General features: G+C 52.8%; 1 protein-coding gene across 6 annotated transcripts in view; it reads right to left on the bottom strand.

Annotated features, from left to right (window-relative positions):
• Nucleotides 1-19,544, bottom strand: part of CALN1 (calneuron 1) — a 149,936-nt gene that overhangs the window by 29,310 nt on the left and 101,082 nt on the right. For all 6 annotated transcript variants that reach the window (XM_039562909.1, XM_039562910.1, XM_039562911.1 and 3 more), the window contains one exon: nucleotides 18,911-19,023. In XM_039562909.1, coding sequence (XP_039418843.1) covers nucleotides 18,911-19,023 — 113 coding nt within the window. The remainder of the gene's footprint in view (nucleotides 1-18,910; nucleotides 19,024-19,544) is intronic.

The raw sequence follows: 19,544 nt of genomic DNA, 5'->3' as shown, positions 1-19,544 counted from the left end.
TGATGAAGTATTGAATACTGAAAGAGGAATTACTGAATGATGAAAGAGGAAACATTGAATATTGGAAGAAGAAATATTGACTGTTGGAAGAGGGAAGATTGAATGCTGGAAGATGAAGGAGATGCAGTGTTGGCTTTCAGAGAATATCAGAGCTCATTTTCTCCACTGGTGGTGGTAGAACTGTGGGGTCTGGACTGCTGAAGTTCGAGATAAGGGTCTGTCACAGCTGATATTTGAGTATCTCATGGAAAGGAAAAAGAGCGTCATGTTTGCTCTTAGTATTCCCTCAACTGCATGTCTTTCTTTGGGAAGAAGCTTTCCTCCTGGTGGATGTGATAATCCATGGATGGACACGTGCATGGCAGGTTCAAAGCAGATGTCAGGAGGAGAATCCCACCTTCATTGCAGGAGGGAAGAAGAGAGACCTCGAGCGAAGAATTTGCCGAGTTATTTTGGGGAGTTCTGTGAACTCCCAGCACATCCAACTTGTGCTGTCAGGAAATTTCACACCTTGCAGGAGAAATCCTCTCCTGTGGCTTGCTCTGAAACTGTCTCCTGCTTCACTTGTACCCTCCCCAGCTCCAGTCATCACCTTCCCAAATTCTGACATATAAAGATAACCCAGTTATCTTTTCTTCCACCTAAGTTTTTCTTCTTATCCACTTAAGTTTCTTCTTTTTAGCCACTAAAGTTCCCTCTTGAGGAAGCACCACCTGGAATTCATGAAGGTTTCCTCCTCGTTAACTTCTCCCATCCCTCCATCTCCCTTCCCAGACACGGTGGAGCAGATCCCAATGACATCCAAGAAGTGAACACACACCACGAGCTGGTTTTTTCCCCTATTCCTTTCTCAACCTTTCCCAGTTTTCCACTTGCTGAGAGCTGAGCCGACATTCCCATGGATCTGTTAAGAATAACTTCAGGATCTCATTCCCGAGTGGTGCCAGCCCTCCCTGAGCTCCAGGGATGCCCAGTGTGGAAAAGGCTGGATGTCACTCTGTGTTTATTTTGCCATGGAAGGAGGGCACCAGGGATGAGCATCAAGAACAGCATCTTTGTTCCAGAGCCCATGGAGCGTCCAGGGATTTTCCACATCTTTCTGCCTGTGCCTGTCTTCCACAAGAGAGGAGAACACAGACACTGGAACCAGCCTGGCCAGCGCCAGATGGAGAAATCAGCCCCCTTCACCCTGGAGACAGCTGTTCAGTGGCTCCCAGCTCTCACTGAAGAGCAAAGCTGCAGGAAAACCGCGTGGGATGGCAGGAAAGGAGCACAATCCCCATTCTGTGTCCAGCAGCCGGGTGAAACCAGAGCCCCACTGGGAATGGCCCTGCTGGTGTCCTGCCCCCTTTCTCAGTGCAGTGCTTCCCTTCCCTCAGAGCTCACTCCTACAGCTGGAATTTTAATTCTCCAGGCTTTTTAAGCTGGAAAAGCATCGGTGTCCTCCATGCTCTCCTGTCTAACCCAGGCAGGTGTTTATTAACACCCAACCCAGGGGTTCAGCACTTCAGGAAAAGCTGCTGTTCCAGTGTATCCAGGGAATCTGTCCAGCAGCACAATGGGAACAGCTATAGCACAAGGAAGCAATTTTAACTATTATCCAGGAGTCAGCATTCCCACCCTCTCCATGCACCAGTGCCTAGGGATGCGTGTCCATAAAATCCCACTGTGAAGAGAAAGCTCTGCCCTGGGACTGCCGCTGGTGTGGGAGGAGCTGGGATGGCTCCAGCCTCGGCTCCTTGCCAGGCTGACTGATCCCTCAGCCTGCCTCAGCTGATACCTGCTGCTCCTGGGGGAGCCAAATGTGCTTTTGGATCTCAACCTGCCTGTTGGGATATCGAGGAGAAGCACAGAAGCCCTGTGCTGGCCCTGGAGAAGGAAAGGCTACTCCTCAAGGAGCCCTCCCAAGTTTGTACTGGGGGGCTGGAACAAGGGGAATTTTCAGGTCCCTTCCAACCCAAACCATTCAAGGATTCCATGATTCCATGATTCTGGGATTCCATGATTCTGTGATGTAATGATTCTATGATTCCGTAATTCTGTGATTCCCTGATTCCCTGATTCCACATTTCTGTGATTTCATAATTCTGTAATTCCACGATTCTATGATGTCATGATTCCATGATTCTGTGATCTAATGATTCCCTGGTTCTGTGATTTCATTATACCATGATTCCATGTTTCTATGATGTAATGATTCCCTGATTCCCTGACTCTATGATTCCATGTTTCTATGATTTCATGATTCCATGATTCCATGATTCTGTGATGTAATGATTCCCTGATTCTATGATTCCATGTTTCTATGATTTCAGGATTCCATGATTCCATGATTCTGTGATGTAATGATTCCCTGGTTCTGTGATTTCATTATTCCATGATTCCATGATTCTGTGATGTAATGATTCCCTGATTCCCTGATTCTATGATTCCATGTTTCTATGATTTCATGATTCCATGATTCCATGTTTCTATGATGTCATGGCTCCATAATTCTATTATTCCATTATTCCGTGATTCTGTGATCCCATGGTTCCATCATTCTATGATTTCAGAATTCTGCGGCTCCATGATTCTATGATTTCAGGATTCCATGATTCCATGATTCTGTGATGTAATGATTCCCTGATTCTATGATTCCATGATTCCATGTTTCTATGGTTTCATGATTCCATGATTCCATGATTCTGTGATGTCATGGCTCCATAATTCTATTATTCCATTATTCTGTGATTCTGTGATTCCATGGTTCCATCATTCTATGATTTCAGAATTCTGCGGCTCCATGATTCTATGATTTCAGGATTCCATGACTCTATGATTCCATGATTCCGTGATTTCCTTATTCTCTGATTCCATAATTCTGTGATTTCATGAGCTACATGTTACATTTCTCTTGAATCCAGGAACTGTTGAGCCAAGTGGTTCTTTACATTTTGGAGAATTGTGCCATTTTCCTGCACTTTAAAGGCTGCTGGGAATGACATGGTCCACGACCAGGAAAACCTAACACCACCTGACTTCTTTGTCTCCTTATCCATGGAAATTTGGGTCATCCGGATGGATAACACAGCTCACTGATGTGCACTCATCCCCTTATTTTATACAGACCCCTGAACCACCCCTTTGGTCCCAAAGCCTCAAAGTTCACAGGATTCCATGACAATCTTTCACTTTCCAAATGTGCAGTTTAATACTTTGGACTGCACACCCAATTTCCCACTGGAAACAAAAGAGGAAAACCAACTTGTTTATCAAAGTTTCATTTGGGCAGAGTTTTATCTTCAACTGCTCCCCACGAGCTTCAGTTATTGCCTCAGAGTCAGCGTGGGAGGGCTGAGATTCCCAAACATCCCACAGCAGGCTGGGAGCACAGCTGCAGCCGAGCTCCAGATGTGCTCCCGCTGAGCCTGACTGGCTGCAAACACAGGAGAACAAAGAGGGCTGGATTGGGAAGGGATTTTTTGGTTGGGTGTTATGAAAGTGGCAAATGGATATTATGGATGTAAAAGGCAAACATAAAATCATGGAATCAGGAGTGAATGCTGAGTTAATAAGTTGAGTTTGCATTTTCAGTGTGTGAGCAAGGAAATAATGGATTGGGTTTAGGAGGGGGGCTGTTGTTATGCCTTTTATTACTCAGGCTGCTTCCCTGCCTGGCAATCCTTCTGAGAACTCCTGACTTCATCCCCAGCTCCACAGGCACATGAAAACAAAGGAAAGATTGAGGAAATGTCAGCCAAGCAGTAGGAATAAGCACCCAAACAGTAAAACAAAGCAGCTGAGTGCTTTCCAGGGAGGCTGGAGCAGGCTGGAGCAGGATGGAGCAGGTCTTCTCATGTGGGAAGCCATGGCCAAGGCTCAGGTAGGAATTAAACACAAATCCAGGTGTCTGCATTGTTTGGGTTATCTGCAGTTGTTGAACACACATCCCAGCAATGCACTGGGCTCCAAAGCCTGGCTTTGAGCACAATCCAAGGCACAATGGTCACCCTCAAGGGCAAAAGGAGAGGGGCACAGAATCAAATCTGAAAACACAAAATGTTTCTTTTCCCCCAGCAACCAAAGTTTCCTGGTAAAATAACACACTGGAAAAGAATAAATGCCCTCTGCATGCTCCACTGGGAATGAGGCAAGGTGGTAAATCCATGCTCTGGTTTCTTAGGGTGGATATCAGGAAAAGTTCTTCCCCCAGAGGGTGCTGGGCACTGCCCAGGCTCCCCAGGGAATGGGCACGGCCCCGAGGCTGCCAGAGCTCCAGGAGCGTTTGGACAAGGTGGGATCATTGGGGTGTCCGGGTAGGGCCAGGGGCTGCACTGGATGATCCCTGGGGGTCCCTTCCAGCTCAGGATATTCCAGGATTCTCCTGGGAGATGGAGAGAGCTGGCTCTGTGCCTCTGGTCAGGCAGAGGCTTGGCCCAGGAACCACTGGAGCGGGGAAGCAGCAGAAGCTCCTGGGTTTGGGGAGTGCAGAGTCAGCAGTGCCCAGCAGCCGCTCCTCTGCACGTTCTCCCTCCCGACGGTTCCCAGCGATGGCTTTCAGCATCCCCTGCTGCTCCCTGCCCTGCTGGGATGCACAGCCTGAAGGTTTTTAGACAGCGAAAAACTCACTTTTCAACAGGCTCCAACCTCTATTCCCAGTGTAAGGAAGCTCTGCTGGATGGAGTTATTAATAAAAGAAATGTAAACACACCCAATATTGGCAGTAATTCTCCATTACCCACTCCACAGGCAGCTTGGAACAATGCACGTGGAGCAGGTGCCCCGTTGCTCTCTGCTCCTGTCAGCACCGATTTTATGAGGATGAGATTTTGCTCTGAAATGTTTCAGAGGCTGACAAACAGATGGGGAAGGAAGCTGCACATGGGCAGCACTAAATCCACCCTGTCTATGCTGAAAGCTCTTGAGGTAAGGAGGAGGGATAAGCACAGGGACATTTTGGGACAGCAACAGCTCAAAGGAAGGAATGCAGCAGGCTGGCAAATCAGCCAGGGGTGAGGAGCTGGGAAAAAAAATCCTAGGTTTTCCTGGGATTGAGTAAACCCAGTGGTCCCAAACTTTGGGAAATGTCTTTCCCAGCAGGAAGAAGTTTGCTTGTGCTGCTGCTGCAGTGGGGACAACATGGGTTATGTGCCAGAGAATTCCAGCTCCCTTGGGATCTTGGAATTAAACCTGCCCGGCCTTCCCACGCTGGAGAGGAACTGGTGTAAATACAGAGGGAATCTTCCCTCTGGCACACCCAACACACTCAGCTCTTCAGCTGCTCCTGAGGGGGACAAAGAGGCTTTTTGAGCCATTGGCAGGTGGCCCTTCAGGGAGGCTGTGACAGGAGGCTCTGAGCCGTCCCAGAGCAGGTGACCTCCCTCCTGAGCCACCTCCCTGCCAAGGCCATCCCTCACACTTCACCCCTGCCACCTTTCCTGCCTCAGGGGGTCGGCAGCAGTAACCCCACAGCCCTCAGCATCACCAGCCTCAGCTCTTGTGGGGTCTGTTTCCAAGGAACCCTGAAAACTGGAGCATCCATTAAAACTGGGAATCACTGTAATTTAATTAAAATTTTATCTCGTTGATCCGATTGTATCCTAAAAACAACTGCAAGTGCTGCCTGTGAGAGCAGATCAGTTCCTGGGATTTCAGGAGTCCTGCTCCCCTGATAGCTCATCACACACCAAGGCTGAGGGGATGTGAAGTTCCCGCTTCCTGCATAAAAATGGAACATGCAGCACTTGCATTTATTCCCCAAGGAGCCAGAGGAGAAAGGGGATGAGGGAAATTGGAGAAAGCAGAGCAGTTACAATGGATGTGCCCAGGTACAGGCTCTGCTGCTGACAGGAGAGGCTGCTCCAAATGGAGTCCCAAGTCTGTCCTGCCTGGGAAAAGGGGGAATTTCTGTCCATCGTGTGGCACATCCAAGGGAGAGTTTGAATCCCAGAGCCACGGGAGCTGCAAACCCCAGCGTGGGCAAATCTCTGTGCCTCTGCTGAGGGGAAGACATGAAAAGATTGCTAATTAAAGCCATTAACTGGTTGATTTCCCCCGGAGCAGTGTGGAAACAGCTTCCCAAAGGGCAGGCTGCTGCCCCCTCGGTGCCGTGGCTCAGCAATCCCGGCAGGGAAGGAGGCAGAGCCCTCTCCTCCCTGCTGGGGGGTTCTGCTCCGTGCCGGGTGTCTGGCAGAGGGAACTCTGGTGGGGGACCCACTCCCTGATCCAGCCTTTTGCCACCTCCCAGGTGCCCCTGGGATGCTCTGGCTGCTCAGCTCTGGCCCTGCCCCCTCTTCAGGTGGTGCCTGCCCTCAAGCAGGGGTTGGTCCCCATCCCTGCAGACTGGAAATCCGATTTTCTGGGAAATATTTCCATCCCAAGTACCTTCCCCTGCTCTAAAGAGAGCAGAGACTTAGGAATCACGGGGTTCATCACGTTGAAAGAATGTGACTTCTTATTGCCAGTGATACTCGAAGTGTTTAACGTTCGAACATGTCTTGCTCATGCTAAGAGGGAATGGGGCTTCATCATCCCTGGCTCACAGTTACCTGCAGCTCGAGAGGGAATATTGCTGCCTCCTCAAAGTCACTGCATGTTGGGAAATGGTTAGAGGATCAGGGACATGGATCACTGATAAAATTATGGGATCAATAAAAGAACTATACAAGCAATAGGCCTGCAAGCAAAGGTTAGTGTGAGAAACTGTCTGCATGAGAAAAATCCCTGTGTGAGAAACAGGCCTGGGAAACAAAAAGGGAGTTTTGAAGCGATGCAGCTGTGCTGAGATGTGCTGGCCGGGAGAGAAGGGAGGCTGAACTCTGAATCCTTTTAATCATAACATAACTAGTAGAAGCTTGCCAATGTAAGTCCAATTATGTAGAAGCAGAAATGCGCTTTGATAAGTTTTAAGCCGCTTAAGAGTTAACAAGCTGGGATACTATATAAGTGCCTCTGGATTGCTAATAAAGTGAGCTTGCTTTTATCCACTGCAGGTGTCCTTGTGCCCACAAGATTCTCCCATCTGGTAGAACTGGCTGAAAACAATTGGCTGAGAGCACCTTGCAGCACCCCCCTCGTCCTGTGCGGCTGGGGAGTGTTTTCAGTCGATGTCTGAATTGAGGTTTCACTCGTTGCTATGATCCAGCCGTTCAGGAGCTCCTGAAATCCCATTCCACATCTCCAACATCCAGGCTTTCCTCTTCAGATTCCCAGTTCAGCAAAAGGTTCAAATAGACGGATTTAAGTTGTGGATTGTGTTTATTTATTTATTTATTTATGGGTTGTGTTTTATGTTGTCCCCTATTTATTGTATCTTCTTTTTGCCCTTTACTTTGGCTTTAGGTTGGATTTGGTGATCCCAAAGGTCTTTTCCAACCTTAATGATTCGCCAATTATGAACAAGAAATGCTTCCATCCCTGCAGCAAGCTGAGACTTTGACCTCTGCAGGTGTTCAGGTGCAACATCAGTGATCAAAGTCCTCCTAATCAGGGATTTTATTTATTCCCAGCTACAGAAAAGCCTTCTCCATGGAGTTCCAGATCTCAGTTTCTGGGCAATTCATTATTTGGGATGTGGTGGCTGCAGCTGCTTGGGGTTTGTATTTAAAGACAGGGCCAGGTTTGAAATGAGCTCTCTGCACATCCAGTGAGGCCACAGCAGGAGCTGCTCACCCTCCAGGGCTGTGTCCTGCTTCCCGGAGTCAGGGAATCAGGGAATCATGGAATAACAGAATCACATAACCATGGAATTTGTACATCTCAGTGAATCTGGGGCTGCCCCTGGATCCCTGGAAGTGTCCAAGGCCAGGCTGGACAGGGCTCAGAGCACCGTGGGATAGAGGAAGAGGCTGGAACAAGGTGGGCTTTAAGGTCCCTTCCACTCCAGACCATTCCATGGCTCCTGTGATCTCCTCTTGCCTCCCCTTGTAAGTGAAGGACTCAAGGAAACCTCCAAGACCTGACCTGGTCCGGAACCGTCACCAGCACCGCTGTGTCCCTTCAGGAGCGGCAACCTCCAGCTGCTCCTGAGGGGCAGAGCCCTGATGGGGACAGGTACCCAGCCAGGACGGGAGTGTCCCCACCCTGTGTGACCAGAGACGCCCTGGCGGTGGCAGGGAGGGCACAGAGGGTGAGGGGACACAGAGGGTGAGAGGACACAGAGGGTGAGGGGACAGTGCAGCCCCCCCAGCAGTGCCAGAACCCCCAAAGTGCTGCCACCCCCCAAACGATGACCCGGGAGTGACAAAAAGCCACTTAAAGGCTCCCCTGGGACCTCATCACCCACTCAGCCTCCTACCAACCACTCTGCAAGCAGCCGGAGCTGGGGGAGCCTCTGCTGCCTGCGAAGGGAGGCTCCTGGCCCGGGAGAGCAGCTCCCGCCAGGCGTGACCCGGACCCGGGGAAAGGCTCCCAGGCCGGGACTGAATCGTGCAGGTGCTCAGTGAGCTGGGGCAGGGTTCATTACAGGAGCAATGACCATGGCTGGCAAACGGCCCAGGGGGCTCTGAGAGCAGCCACGGGCAGGTGGGGATAATGCAAATTATCCTGGGAGGGTTTAAGGTCTCCGACAAGTCCTGCAGTGACCTTGGGGAGTAAGGACTGGGATGGTTCTGGTGTTGTGGAAAAGACACTTTCAGGGAAGGAAAGTTCTGAGCTTTTCCAGTTTCACATTCAGAAAAGAAGAATAAATATGATAAAGTTACCGTAATAAATATAATAAAGTTCCCACATTCCCCACAACTTTCGGAGATGCAATAAACTCCACACTGCAGAAGTTGTCAGCTCCTGTTGCAATTAAATTTTTAATATCATCCACATTTCTCCTGTGTCCCTGGATGAAGGAGTGTGGCAGAACACTTCCAGGGTGTTTCCCCCTGCAGATTCCAGGCCTTGTCTCCCATAAATCCCATTTTTCCTGCCTTGTTTTCCCATCTGCTCGGGGGCAGGGGCAGCAGCAGTGTCCGAGCAGGGGCACTGTGTCAGGGCTGACAACTGGAGTCAGCACTGATTTTCCAACACCCGGAAAAGAGCCGGGCTGGAAGTGGAGAGAGGATTGGAATCGTTCCTGGTGAATTTTAATGGCCTTTAATCAGCCACTGCACGCTGATTACCGCAAACGTGGGGAGCCTGTTTCCTCTGCGAGCATGGCTGGGATGGATTCGGGGTTTAACTGCCCTAATTGAATTCCTGCTCAGCAATCAGCACTCAGCTGGCTCCAGAGGCATCCAGGTGGGGAGAGGAGAGGATTCCTCAGGGCTGGGGGCTCTCCCAGCCCTGTGTCTGCTCCTTCTCCCATTGCTCCTTCCCTGACCCTGCCCTGGCAGAGCCCTGCTGGCCCTATGGAAAAAGAACAAAATTCCTCCCTGGGAGGGTGGGCAGGCCCTGGCACAGGGTGCCCAGAGCAGCTGTGGCTGCCCCTGGATCCCTGGCAGTGCCCAAGGCCAGGCTGGACATTGGGGCTGGGAGCAGCCTGGGACAGTGGGAGGTGTCCCTGCCCATGGCAGGGGTGGCACTGGGTGGGCTTTGAGGTGCCTCCAACCCATCCTGGGATTCTGTGAATAATGAACACCCTAAGAGAGGGAAGGGTGGTTGGCAAAGCAGCTCCAAGCTGCCAGAGGGGTGTTCATTCTTCAGGATATGGATCATGATCATCTTTAACCCGGGCAGATCTGCAGGAAGTTTGGAGAGAGAATAAGTGACCACTGCAACAGAAAAGAGGTGCTCAGAAAGTGCTACTGTGAGCCCCAGGATCCTGGGGTGGGTTGGGTTGGCAGGGACCTTCAAGACCATCCAGTGCCACCCCTGCCATGGGCAGGGACACCTCCCACTGTCCCAGGCTGCTCCCAGCCCCAGTGTCCAGCCTGGCCTTGGGCACTGCCAGGGATCCAGGGGCAGCCCCAGCTGCTCTGGGCACCCTGTGCCAGGGCCTGCCCACCCTGCCAGGGAACAATTCCTTCCCAATATCCCATCCAGCCCTGCCCTCTGACACTTGAATCGTGGATAATGTTGTGGAAACATGCACCCACACACCAGCTATCCATAAAATAAATATTTACATTGCCTCAATTGTCTCTTACACAAAGGACACAAGTGCTGGGAGCCGAGGTTCCGGCATTTATCCTCACACGGGATCACAGTCCCTGAAATCCCTGGAATCTGGCACTTCCACCCAGCCTGGCTGCCTCCCTGCCAGCTCTGCTCAGGCTCTGCTCCTCTCCAATGCCTCGGTTTGTTTCATTTGTCTCTTCATTGCTCTGGCACTCCCCAGGTCTGAGGCAATCGGAGCTGCAGGGGCACAGGGGGAGCTGCTGGAGTGACAGGGATGGCTTTGATAGGGATCCCCTGAGCAGGGCACTCCCGGGGGAACATCGGATCCAACGCCCAGCAGGAGCAGGAGGAGATGAAAACCATGCAAATCATTGTCAGGGGATGATTCCCCCATCCCTTCCCCAGGGAAGGCAACAGCCTCCCACTCCCTGCTCCAAACGCTTCCAGGAGCTCCACCTTGCTGGGCTATTTGAGGGTTGGCTCTGCTTGGAGGAGGAAACCTGGACACTAAAATCCATCTCTGGAGGGAACTGCAGCATTACTGTGGCTCATTGTGAGCAGAGATCTTCCCCTTAATCTGCTTATTTACACTCAAAAATGGTAAAAATCAGTTTGGGACACTTCCCACGGAGCTCACACAGATACTGGATCCTTCCACAGCTCCCTCAGGTTGCTCTGGGCTCCTGCTGTGTCGACATTCTTTTAACTGAGTAAATGTATTGGATCACAGAATTATTCATTCTAATGACAACTTTATAGAGTTGTGTGTGGAACAGCAGAAATAACAGAACAAATATCTCTGGGCACCACCTCAGCACTGCCAGCGCCTCAGAGCTGCAGCCACCTCAGAGCGCAGATTTCTGTCTTTGGCAGCACAAAACCAAACCCAAACCTCCTCAGAATGAGAAATAATGGTGCAGAAAACACCCAGGCAAAGAAACAGGTTCTCAGTGAAGTGGTAAATTTGTTTAGAGAAGAATCCTTATGGAGTTTCTCTTGAAGATCAGCATCGTTCCGTTCACTGGGTAAAACTGCCTTGGGGATCTGCTGGAAAACTGTCCTGATAAATTCAGAGCCTGGGAAGGTCTATCTGGCTCAGGAGGCACTGGTGCAGGGGTGTGAGATGGTCACAGCACCATGAACACCCTCAGTCCCTGCACGTCACCCAAGAGCCCAGAAATGACTGACAAAAAGCCCAAACTGAAATAAAAACCCCAAAGTGAAGCACAAGAGCCCCACTGGCAGCACTGGTGGCACAGAGAAATCAAGGCAAGCTCCCAAAGGAAGGGGAGGGAGGTGGCCCAGCCCTGTCCCAGCTCCTGCCATGGGCAGAGGGGCCTGGGGGACGGGGCAGGATGGAGCTGCCCCTGCAGGACGCCCAGGGCGTGTCCACCTCCTCAGCAGGGGTGGCCAGGACACATCTCCACCCTGGTGGCCACAGGAACGTCCCCATGCTGACGGCAGCTAAGGACAGCTGGGGCCTGGGGAGCTCTGTGAGGGCCACCAGTGTGGGACAGCCGTGCCCTGCGCTGGGCACACACACAGGTGACGGCTGGATGAGCGTGCCAGGGCAGAGGGGACACCTCTCTTCTCCATGGGCAGTGCCAAACTGCTCCTGGTGCCCCTGCAAGAGGGGAACCCCTGCCCCAGGAGCTGCTGGTGGCCCTGGCATGAGCTGCTCCAGGGCTGGGTCAGGGGAGACCTGGGGAGCATCACAAACACCCAGGGGTCACTCAGGGCCTGCAGCTCCCAGGGGGTTCTTTTAGAGTCCCACAAGGGTTTGGGTTGGAAGGGACCTTCAAACCCCTCCCATTCCAACCCCAACACCTCCCACTGTCCCAGGCTGCTCCAAGCCCCAATGTCCAGCCTGGGCACCAGGAGACTGCACTGGAAAGCTGGGACGCACACCAGGAAAACCCGAGTTACCTGCTGAGCTGGAGGAACCCCCAGGCCTGCAGGCCTTTCCCCCCTCACCTGCTCAGCCTAAGGAACCCCCACCTCCCCCAGCACTGGAATCTTTGCAGCCTCCTCATTTGCATTTTTCCAAAGGTCTTTTTTTCCAAAGGTCTTTTTTTCCCTTTTTTCCCAAGCAGGTAATTTACTTCTTTGGATTTTCTTTCACAGAAAAGGTCATTTTCTCCCCACCACGTTTGTTTGTTGCAAACAGTTGCCAACACCTCGGGGTTTCTGCTTGTTTATAAGCAATGGAGTGTCTATTTTCCTGGTTTTCCTTCTTTTTCAAGCCATAGTTCAGTTTTCCCAATATTTTTACTCCACTGAATGCCAGGCTTTGGAGGCAGAGTGAGATTTCCATCTCACAGTGGGAGTTCTTTGGGAAAAAAAAGGAAATAAAAAAGGCCAAGTCTGTTTTAAACAATTCCCAAGGTCTGATCTCCATGAAAATCAGCCTCTGCTTTGAGTCAATGAGGATTTCCGCCAACAAAACTCTGGCAGTGCAGTGAGAGATGATTTTGTTACAGGAATGGGAAGTATCCAGGGCAGCCAGAGCCTGCCAGGATTGGAGCTCTTTCCATGTCCTTTTCTCTGTGCAGAGAGGAGGGAGGGAGGGATGGATGGAGGGAGGGAAGGATGGATGGATGGAGGGATGGATGAGTGGATGGAGGGATGGAGGGAGGGATGGAGGGAGGGATGGAGGGAGGGATGGAGGGAGGGATGGATGATGGATGGAGGGATGGAGGGATGGAGGGATGGATGATGGATGGAGGGAGGGATGGAGGGATGGACGGATGATCCTGAGATCTGCTGGATTGGGTTTTAAGGCCAGGTGGAGCCTCCTCTCTGGCAGAAACTCCATCCTGACGCTGGGAGTGAGGGGATTTGGGATTTGCCCCTGCCTGAAACTCATCACCTCTGCTCCGTCACCCAAAGAGGCCTTTCCAAAGGACAAATGATCCCCATCCCAAAAAAACCAGCACTGGATGTGGATCCTGGTCCTCAGGGCTGCTGGGCAATCTGATCCCTTCAGGAAGGAGTCCCCAAGAAGCCGGGAAGCCTCTCCCAGCCCTGTGCCATGCACCCCTCAGGCGATCTCCCACACATCCACCTTCCCTACAGGCTGCTCCTGACACTTCCTAGTGAACCCCTGAGAAATCCACAGCACAATTCCTATTTCACACATCAGCCAGGAGAAAAAAACCTCCCAAAACCCCCTGGAGCTGCAGACTGAGTTTATAAATAAACTGGCATGGAAAAAAGAACCTCTGGACCATGAGAGCTGCTGGAGGCAGTGTCCCTGAGTGCTGCAGAGGGTGCACAAAGCCCAGCCCAGCTTCCAGGGCAGCCAGATCCCGAATCCAGCAGGCAGAATCCTCTGGATATCGGCTGCCTGCTTTAAACAGGCTCTGAAACAAAGCTGCAGAGCCTTTCTGAGGGCTAAAGGTGCTGCTTGAAGCTCAAAACCACAGCAGGGCAGTGAAATCCTGCGTTCCTCCTGCCCTGCTGCTTCCAAAACTTTAACACCTGCAGTGTCTCCAGTCCTGAGCTGCAAACTTGGCCCGGGACATTTGAGAGGGTGGATTTTGGTACAGGGAAAATGTGGGGGTGGAAAGGAGGTCCCTTCACAGGCAGAGAAATGTGAGGCCACCCAGGATTTGTCCTCTGCAAAGGGCCCCAGGGGTGGCACAGGGACAGCTGTGCCACCGCGGTCCAGGGCAGGAGCCCTGCAGCGCTCACACCTGCCCCAGCTGTGGCAGCACATCTGGATGCAGGCCTGGGGGCAGGGAGCAGGGGCTGGGGCTGGATCCGTCCCTGCACGTGCTCAGCTCTCCCCGTGCTGCCACAAATCCATGGAGAGCAGCAGGGGAATGTCCTGGCAGCAAAGGGACCTGAAGTGAGGCAGCAGAACTGTTCCCCTTCCGCTGATAACGGCACTGATAGAGCTGGAACTTGAACCAAAAAGGCCTTGAGAGCCTTGGTGGGGCCCAGGAGGGGACATTCAGCTGTCCCCAGGGCACACAGCTCTACCTGAGCCACTTCCCTCCACATTTTTATACCAAATGTAGTAAAATTGGCACTTCTGAAGCACAGCTCATCCCTTCCTGAGGCTGGGGCCCAGGGCACATCCCTTGAATCACAGCCTGGAAGTGGCTGTTTCTCTCTGATGGCTCCAAGGGACACTCTGGGAGTGTCCCAGGATATCTGGGATGAACTAAAGGACACTCTGGGAGTGTCCCAGGTTATTTGGGACGAGTTTCACACCAGCCACCTGCATCCTCCCATGGAAAATCTCACCTTTTAAATGTGGATATGAGGAAACCATGACCTAAACTGCAGGAGCAGCCATGGCAGGAGATAGTACATTCCTGAAATTAGGATAAGGTCAGGATGCTGGGGTTCAGGGGCACTGGGGAACACAGGGGCCCCATCTGAGTGTCCCAGGACAGGTGTCTGCCAGCTCAAATCCCAGTGGTTTTGCAGGATAATCAATGCCAAGGTTTCCAACCTCTGCCTTACTTTGGTTGTATCCAGCCAGGAAAACCCAAGCAATGGTTGATGTTTTAAATGTACGGATTTTTTTTTCTGTGGAAATCACTTCAAGGTATCCCAGGTTCATCAGTCAAAAAGTGCTGCTCAGAATGAGGCAGTGCTGTGGGGTGATTGGTCTGGTGGAAGAGCATTTGGGGGGATGTGCCTGGTACAATGGTCCAGCCCCAACTCCCCATCTTTGGCCCCATCCACCAAACTTTCAGCTGCATTCCCTGATTTAAACCCCAAAGCAACCAGCAAGAGGGAGGGCACTGAATCCGTGAATCCCAGAATCCAGGAATGGGTTGGGTTGGAAGGACCTCAAAGCCCATCCAGTGCCACCCCTGCCATGGCAGGGACACCTCCCACTGTCCCAGGCTGCTCCAAGCCCCAATGTCCAACCTGGCCTTGGGCACTGCCAGGGATCCAGGGGCAGCCCCAGCTGCTCTGGGCACCCTGTGCCAGGGCCTCCCACCCTCTGAGTAAAGAGCTCCTTCCCAATCTCCCATCTCTCTTCCTCCCCAGCAGCCGATCCGAGAAGGTTCTTTGAAGAGCTGACACAGCAGCTCCTGAAATCCAGGAATCGAGATTTTTGCAGCAGAGCAGCTCAGCACCAGCAAAAAATGCTGCTGCAAGATGTAAAACGTCCCATCCTGTGGTTTGCCAACAGCCTGCACCTGCCCTGAGGGGCTGCACTGCCTCCGGAGGAGGAGGAGGCGAGGGAGGAAGGGCTGACCCCAGCAGGGCACCTGGATCTGTTCCCACATCAAATCAGACACAGACACGAACAAATCCTCTGCAGCAAGGCTCGTTTGCCATCAGCAGATTAATTCCTCTGCAGGGACGAGAGGAGAAACTCACACACAGGAAGCAACTGCATCAGGTTTATCTCTGAACCCCATAAAAAAAAAAAAAAATCCCTCTCCAGGCAAAAATTGTCTTTGGAGACAGCCCGGGGCTGCTGGAGGGCCCTGACACAGCCCCTCACTCCCCGCTCCCTCACTCCCCGCTCCCTCACTCCCCGCTCCCTCCCAGCCCCTCCTGCCCTGCCCTGTGCCACCGCCATTCCCACACATTTTCCCCTTCATTTCCCTCTATTAAGGCACTAATTGATTGACCAGATCAGGAGAGCCCAGATCTGTCCCCTGGGACTCTCCTGCATTCCCAGTGACAACTGCAAACGGGATTAGGGATGGGCAGAGCACTGAACCTCAGGGGCTGGGATGGGAGGGGGAACCATCCCTGTCCCATCCCAGCCGCGTCCCTCTGCTCTCCCCTGCTCCCAGCCAGCTCTGATCCCCCTTCCCATCCCTAAATTCCCTCCTGAGCCAGCCCCAAATGCAGCCCCCCCACAGCTGGATGTGGTCCCTGCTCCGTTTTCCAGGGAACTGTTCCGTGGTGCCTGAGCTGAGGGTGCAGCTCAGGACCTTGGGGGTCCCTGCTGTCCCTGGCCTGTCCCTGCATATCCCTCCCTCCTTGCTCAGGGGTCCTGTAGAATTTTTGGCCATTCCTACTCCCCTCTCAAAGATGATAAACCCCAGGATATCCCTCCCCCTAGCAAAAGTCTGTGGGAGCCTGGAGGAAGGAAAAGATTCCCTCAGTCCTAGAAAAGATGAGCAGCGGCTGAGCTGTTCCCTGTGCAGGACCTGCCTCCCCAAATCTCTCCAGTGGACAAAGGAAAGCCTGAGCAGCATCTCCCCGTGGGAATTCTGCTCCTGCAAAGCAGCTTTATTTATCCCAAAGCACCCAGGCTGCTCCTGAACCCGGGGATTCGTGCTGGGTGATCTCTGATGGGATGAGCAGGCACCGTGGCTGAGGGCATGATCCGGCACCGTCCCCTCACGCAAAACAAAGCTCCCAGATATCCTGAAATTCCCTGCAGCTTCCATGTGCACACAGCAAAGGGAGAAGGGGGGGAAATTCACCAGGCTCTGGCTCTCAGCTGGTCACCGTACAAAGCATTGACTTTCCCAAATCATCTCATCAGTGCTGTGGGCACAGAATTCCTGCTGCGCCCGCTGTAGATGGAGCCGTGTTGTTCAACCATTCCCACTTGTCCTGACTTCCCAAAGCATTCCAGCCACCCCAGAGAGGTTCACTTCATTAAAAACCTCCCATCCAGGGCTGTCATTCCCTCTGGGCCTGGAGATCCTCCACACTGCATCCTGTAGGACGTGTTGAACACTGGAACCTGGAGGTCTTTGCCCTCAGAAATGAGCTTGGCAAAGATATCCCAGCATGGGGAGGGCTGGAGGGACTCTGCCTGGATGGGAGAGCGGAAGGCACTTCCTGGATGCCCACACGGATTCTCTCTCCTGTGGGACTGATTTAAGAAGCTTTGGGGTGAGGTTTCATGGTGGCACTGCCCAGCCAGGTGTCCCTCTTGTCCCACCCTTGTCCCCCAGCTCTGGGCACAGCCACAGCCTTGTGGGCACCATTCCCTCCTTAAAACCCTTCCTTGGGAATGGCTGCAGGGATGAAGGGCTCTGTCAGCAGCCCAGGCTCATCCCCTGCCAGAACATGTGGAAATTGCACATTAAGGGGAAATGGGAAACACAGCCAAGCCCTGATTCCCAGAAAGGCTTGGTTTCCCTTCAGGAATCCCACTGGAGATAACGCAGAGGAGAAATGCTCGGGAATGAGGTGTCTGATGCCCTGCAGATGGATTGGATGAAGCCAGGGAGCCATGGGCAAAGGGAACCTGTTCCCTGAATGACGCCTAGGGGTCTTCTCCTTGCTTTTCCTTTGGGAAAAAGCAGCAAAGGCATTGCACTCCTACCCCAGAGGAAAAGCAACCGGAGCTCTTCAGGGGCTCAGAAATCCAGGGAAGTGCTGAGTAAAGAGGGGGTAAAGCCCATAACCATTGTTTTCCAAGGCCATGGAGCACCTGTGGAATTCAGCCAGAGCTTTGCTGCCTGCAGGAGCCCCGGGGCTGTCCCTGCCCAGCCAGGGCTCCCACCCGGAGCCTCTGCTCCCTTCTCCCTGTCCCACCACAGCCAGGAAGGGCATCAGGGATGCTCCCCTGTGGAAGCTGATCCCTGGAATCCTGCAGCTCTAAATCCAGGCACAATCCTGCCTCCCTGCCCATTCCAGGCATTTGCAGAGGTGGGAGGGTCACTAAAAGCAATGGGTTACACTGAGCAGAGTTTTTGGGAAGGCTCCAGACTTCTCTGCTTCCCATCCAAGAGCTCAGCTCACAAACTTGATTTTCCCACTGGGACTTTTGCTTCTTGAGCAGCTCCTGAGGGGCTGGAATTCTGGAAGGCACAGTGGGACAGGATTGGGCTCCCTCCTCTCCCTCCTGGGCTGGGATGAGGCTCCCAAGGCAGAGTGGAGGCAATAAAACACCCCTGACTCCCAGTCCTGCCCCTCCTGGTGTCATTACTCCCCCCAGGTACCTCACAAACCACGAGGGCTTCACCAGCACCAAACTCTTGCTTTGACAGCCAGATCCTGGAATCCGGAGCAGAATTTCCAGGTTATTCCTATCCTGTGCCAGGAGGCCAGGAATGGCTTTTTAAAAGCCTTTTAAAACACTCTTCCAGAGCTCCACCCAGTTCAGTCTGGACGGGGCTGGAGGGTTGTAAAAGAAGGCAGAAATTCTCATTTCCAGGTTTGGCTCTTCGCATTCATTAAACTTGGGAACAGCCAAAGTTTCTTAGCAGGCAAAGGCTGTGGGATGGGCAATGAGAGGAGCTGGAATCCCACAGGAAGCCACACGTTTGATCCGTTGGCAGCAACCCTGCAGCTCTGTGTTTTGGGGCATTTTGGGCTGCTTTTCCTGGAAGCTCCAACGCTGTCTAAAGTCTCACTGCAGGGCAGACAAAGAGCAGCTCCCAGCGCTGGATCCGTCTCCTTGCAGTGCCTGGGGCCAGCAGGACCAAACCACCCCAGGGCACCACTGGGGCAGAAGTTTCTCAGTTTTGTTCACATGGTTATCCTGAGCTCATCCCTGAATCCAGCAGAAACCCCAGTGGGACGTGGCCTGCCCGGCACATTCCCTCTGTGTGGAGCGTCCCCTGCCACAGCCAAGGGACACTGAGCAGGAACACACTTCTGGGAGCAGCCAGCGGCTTCAAGGCTCCCAACTCAAAAGACTCCTGGAGAAAAATGCTTTTCTCTTCCAAAAGTGAATTCCAGACTCCCAAAAGTGTTGCAGGAGGACCTGGGTGCTTTGCTGTGTCCAGCTGCATCCATCCACAGGAGCACAGGGCTCGGCTGGACACAGCTCCCTCCCCCAGCATGGAATGTTCTCCCACAGCCCATGGCATGAGGGACCCCAACACCCTTCCCACAACCATTCCCACTCGGTAAAACACCCTGTGCTCCTCAACAAATCCACTCTGGAAGCTGCTGAGAGCTGGCTGAATTTGCAATTAAAGCAATGCTCACTCACCTGCCAGAATATGCTGTCTATTGTGTTCCCCAGGAAGCCATCCCTGCCCTCCGACGACACCAGCTTAGGTCCCAGAATGGTCATAAATTCATCGAAATCCACCTGGCCGTCCCCTGGAGGGAGAGGAAAACATCAGAGACTCAAAGATCAGAGAGAAGGTTGGGTTGGAAGGGACCTTTAGGGGCTATATAGTGCAACCCCCTGATGTGAACAGGGACACCTTCCACTGTCCCAGGCTGCTCCAAGCCCCAGTGTCCAGCCTGGCCTTGGGCACTGCCAGGGATCCAGGGGCAGCCCCAGCTGCTCTGGGCACCCTGTGCCAGGGCCTGCCCACCCTCATTATTATCAATTAATAATTAACCCCTGAGTGCCCAACGTGCCCCTCTGGGCTTGCTGCACATCAGGGACCCCCCACGCCCTGGGGCACCCCCACAGCATTTTCCCAGTGCCCACAGCCCCAAACCCTCTGCTGTGCCAGTGAACGGCCCCTGCTGTGTCCCACCTGCCCCCAAGGACACAGCCAGGCCGTGCCCTGAGGGGAACAGCTCATTCCCCAGGCCCAGAGAGCCCAGAGGCGCTTCCCAAAAAGCCATTCTGGCACGGGGACAGGAGCCAGCAGCACGGCCAGGGCTCT

This window comes from Corvus cornix, chromosome 19, assembly GCF_000738735.6.
Source record: "Corvus cornix cornix isolate S_Up_H32 chromosome 19, ASM73873v5, whole genome shotgun sequence".
In the NCBI taxonomy this organism is placed as follows: domain Eukaryota; kingdom Metazoa; phylum Chordata; class Aves; order Passeriformes; family Corvidae; genus Corvus; species Corvus cornix.
Note: the sequence above shows the minus strand (reverse complement) of the source record. Positions and strands in the feature narration are given on the sequence as shown.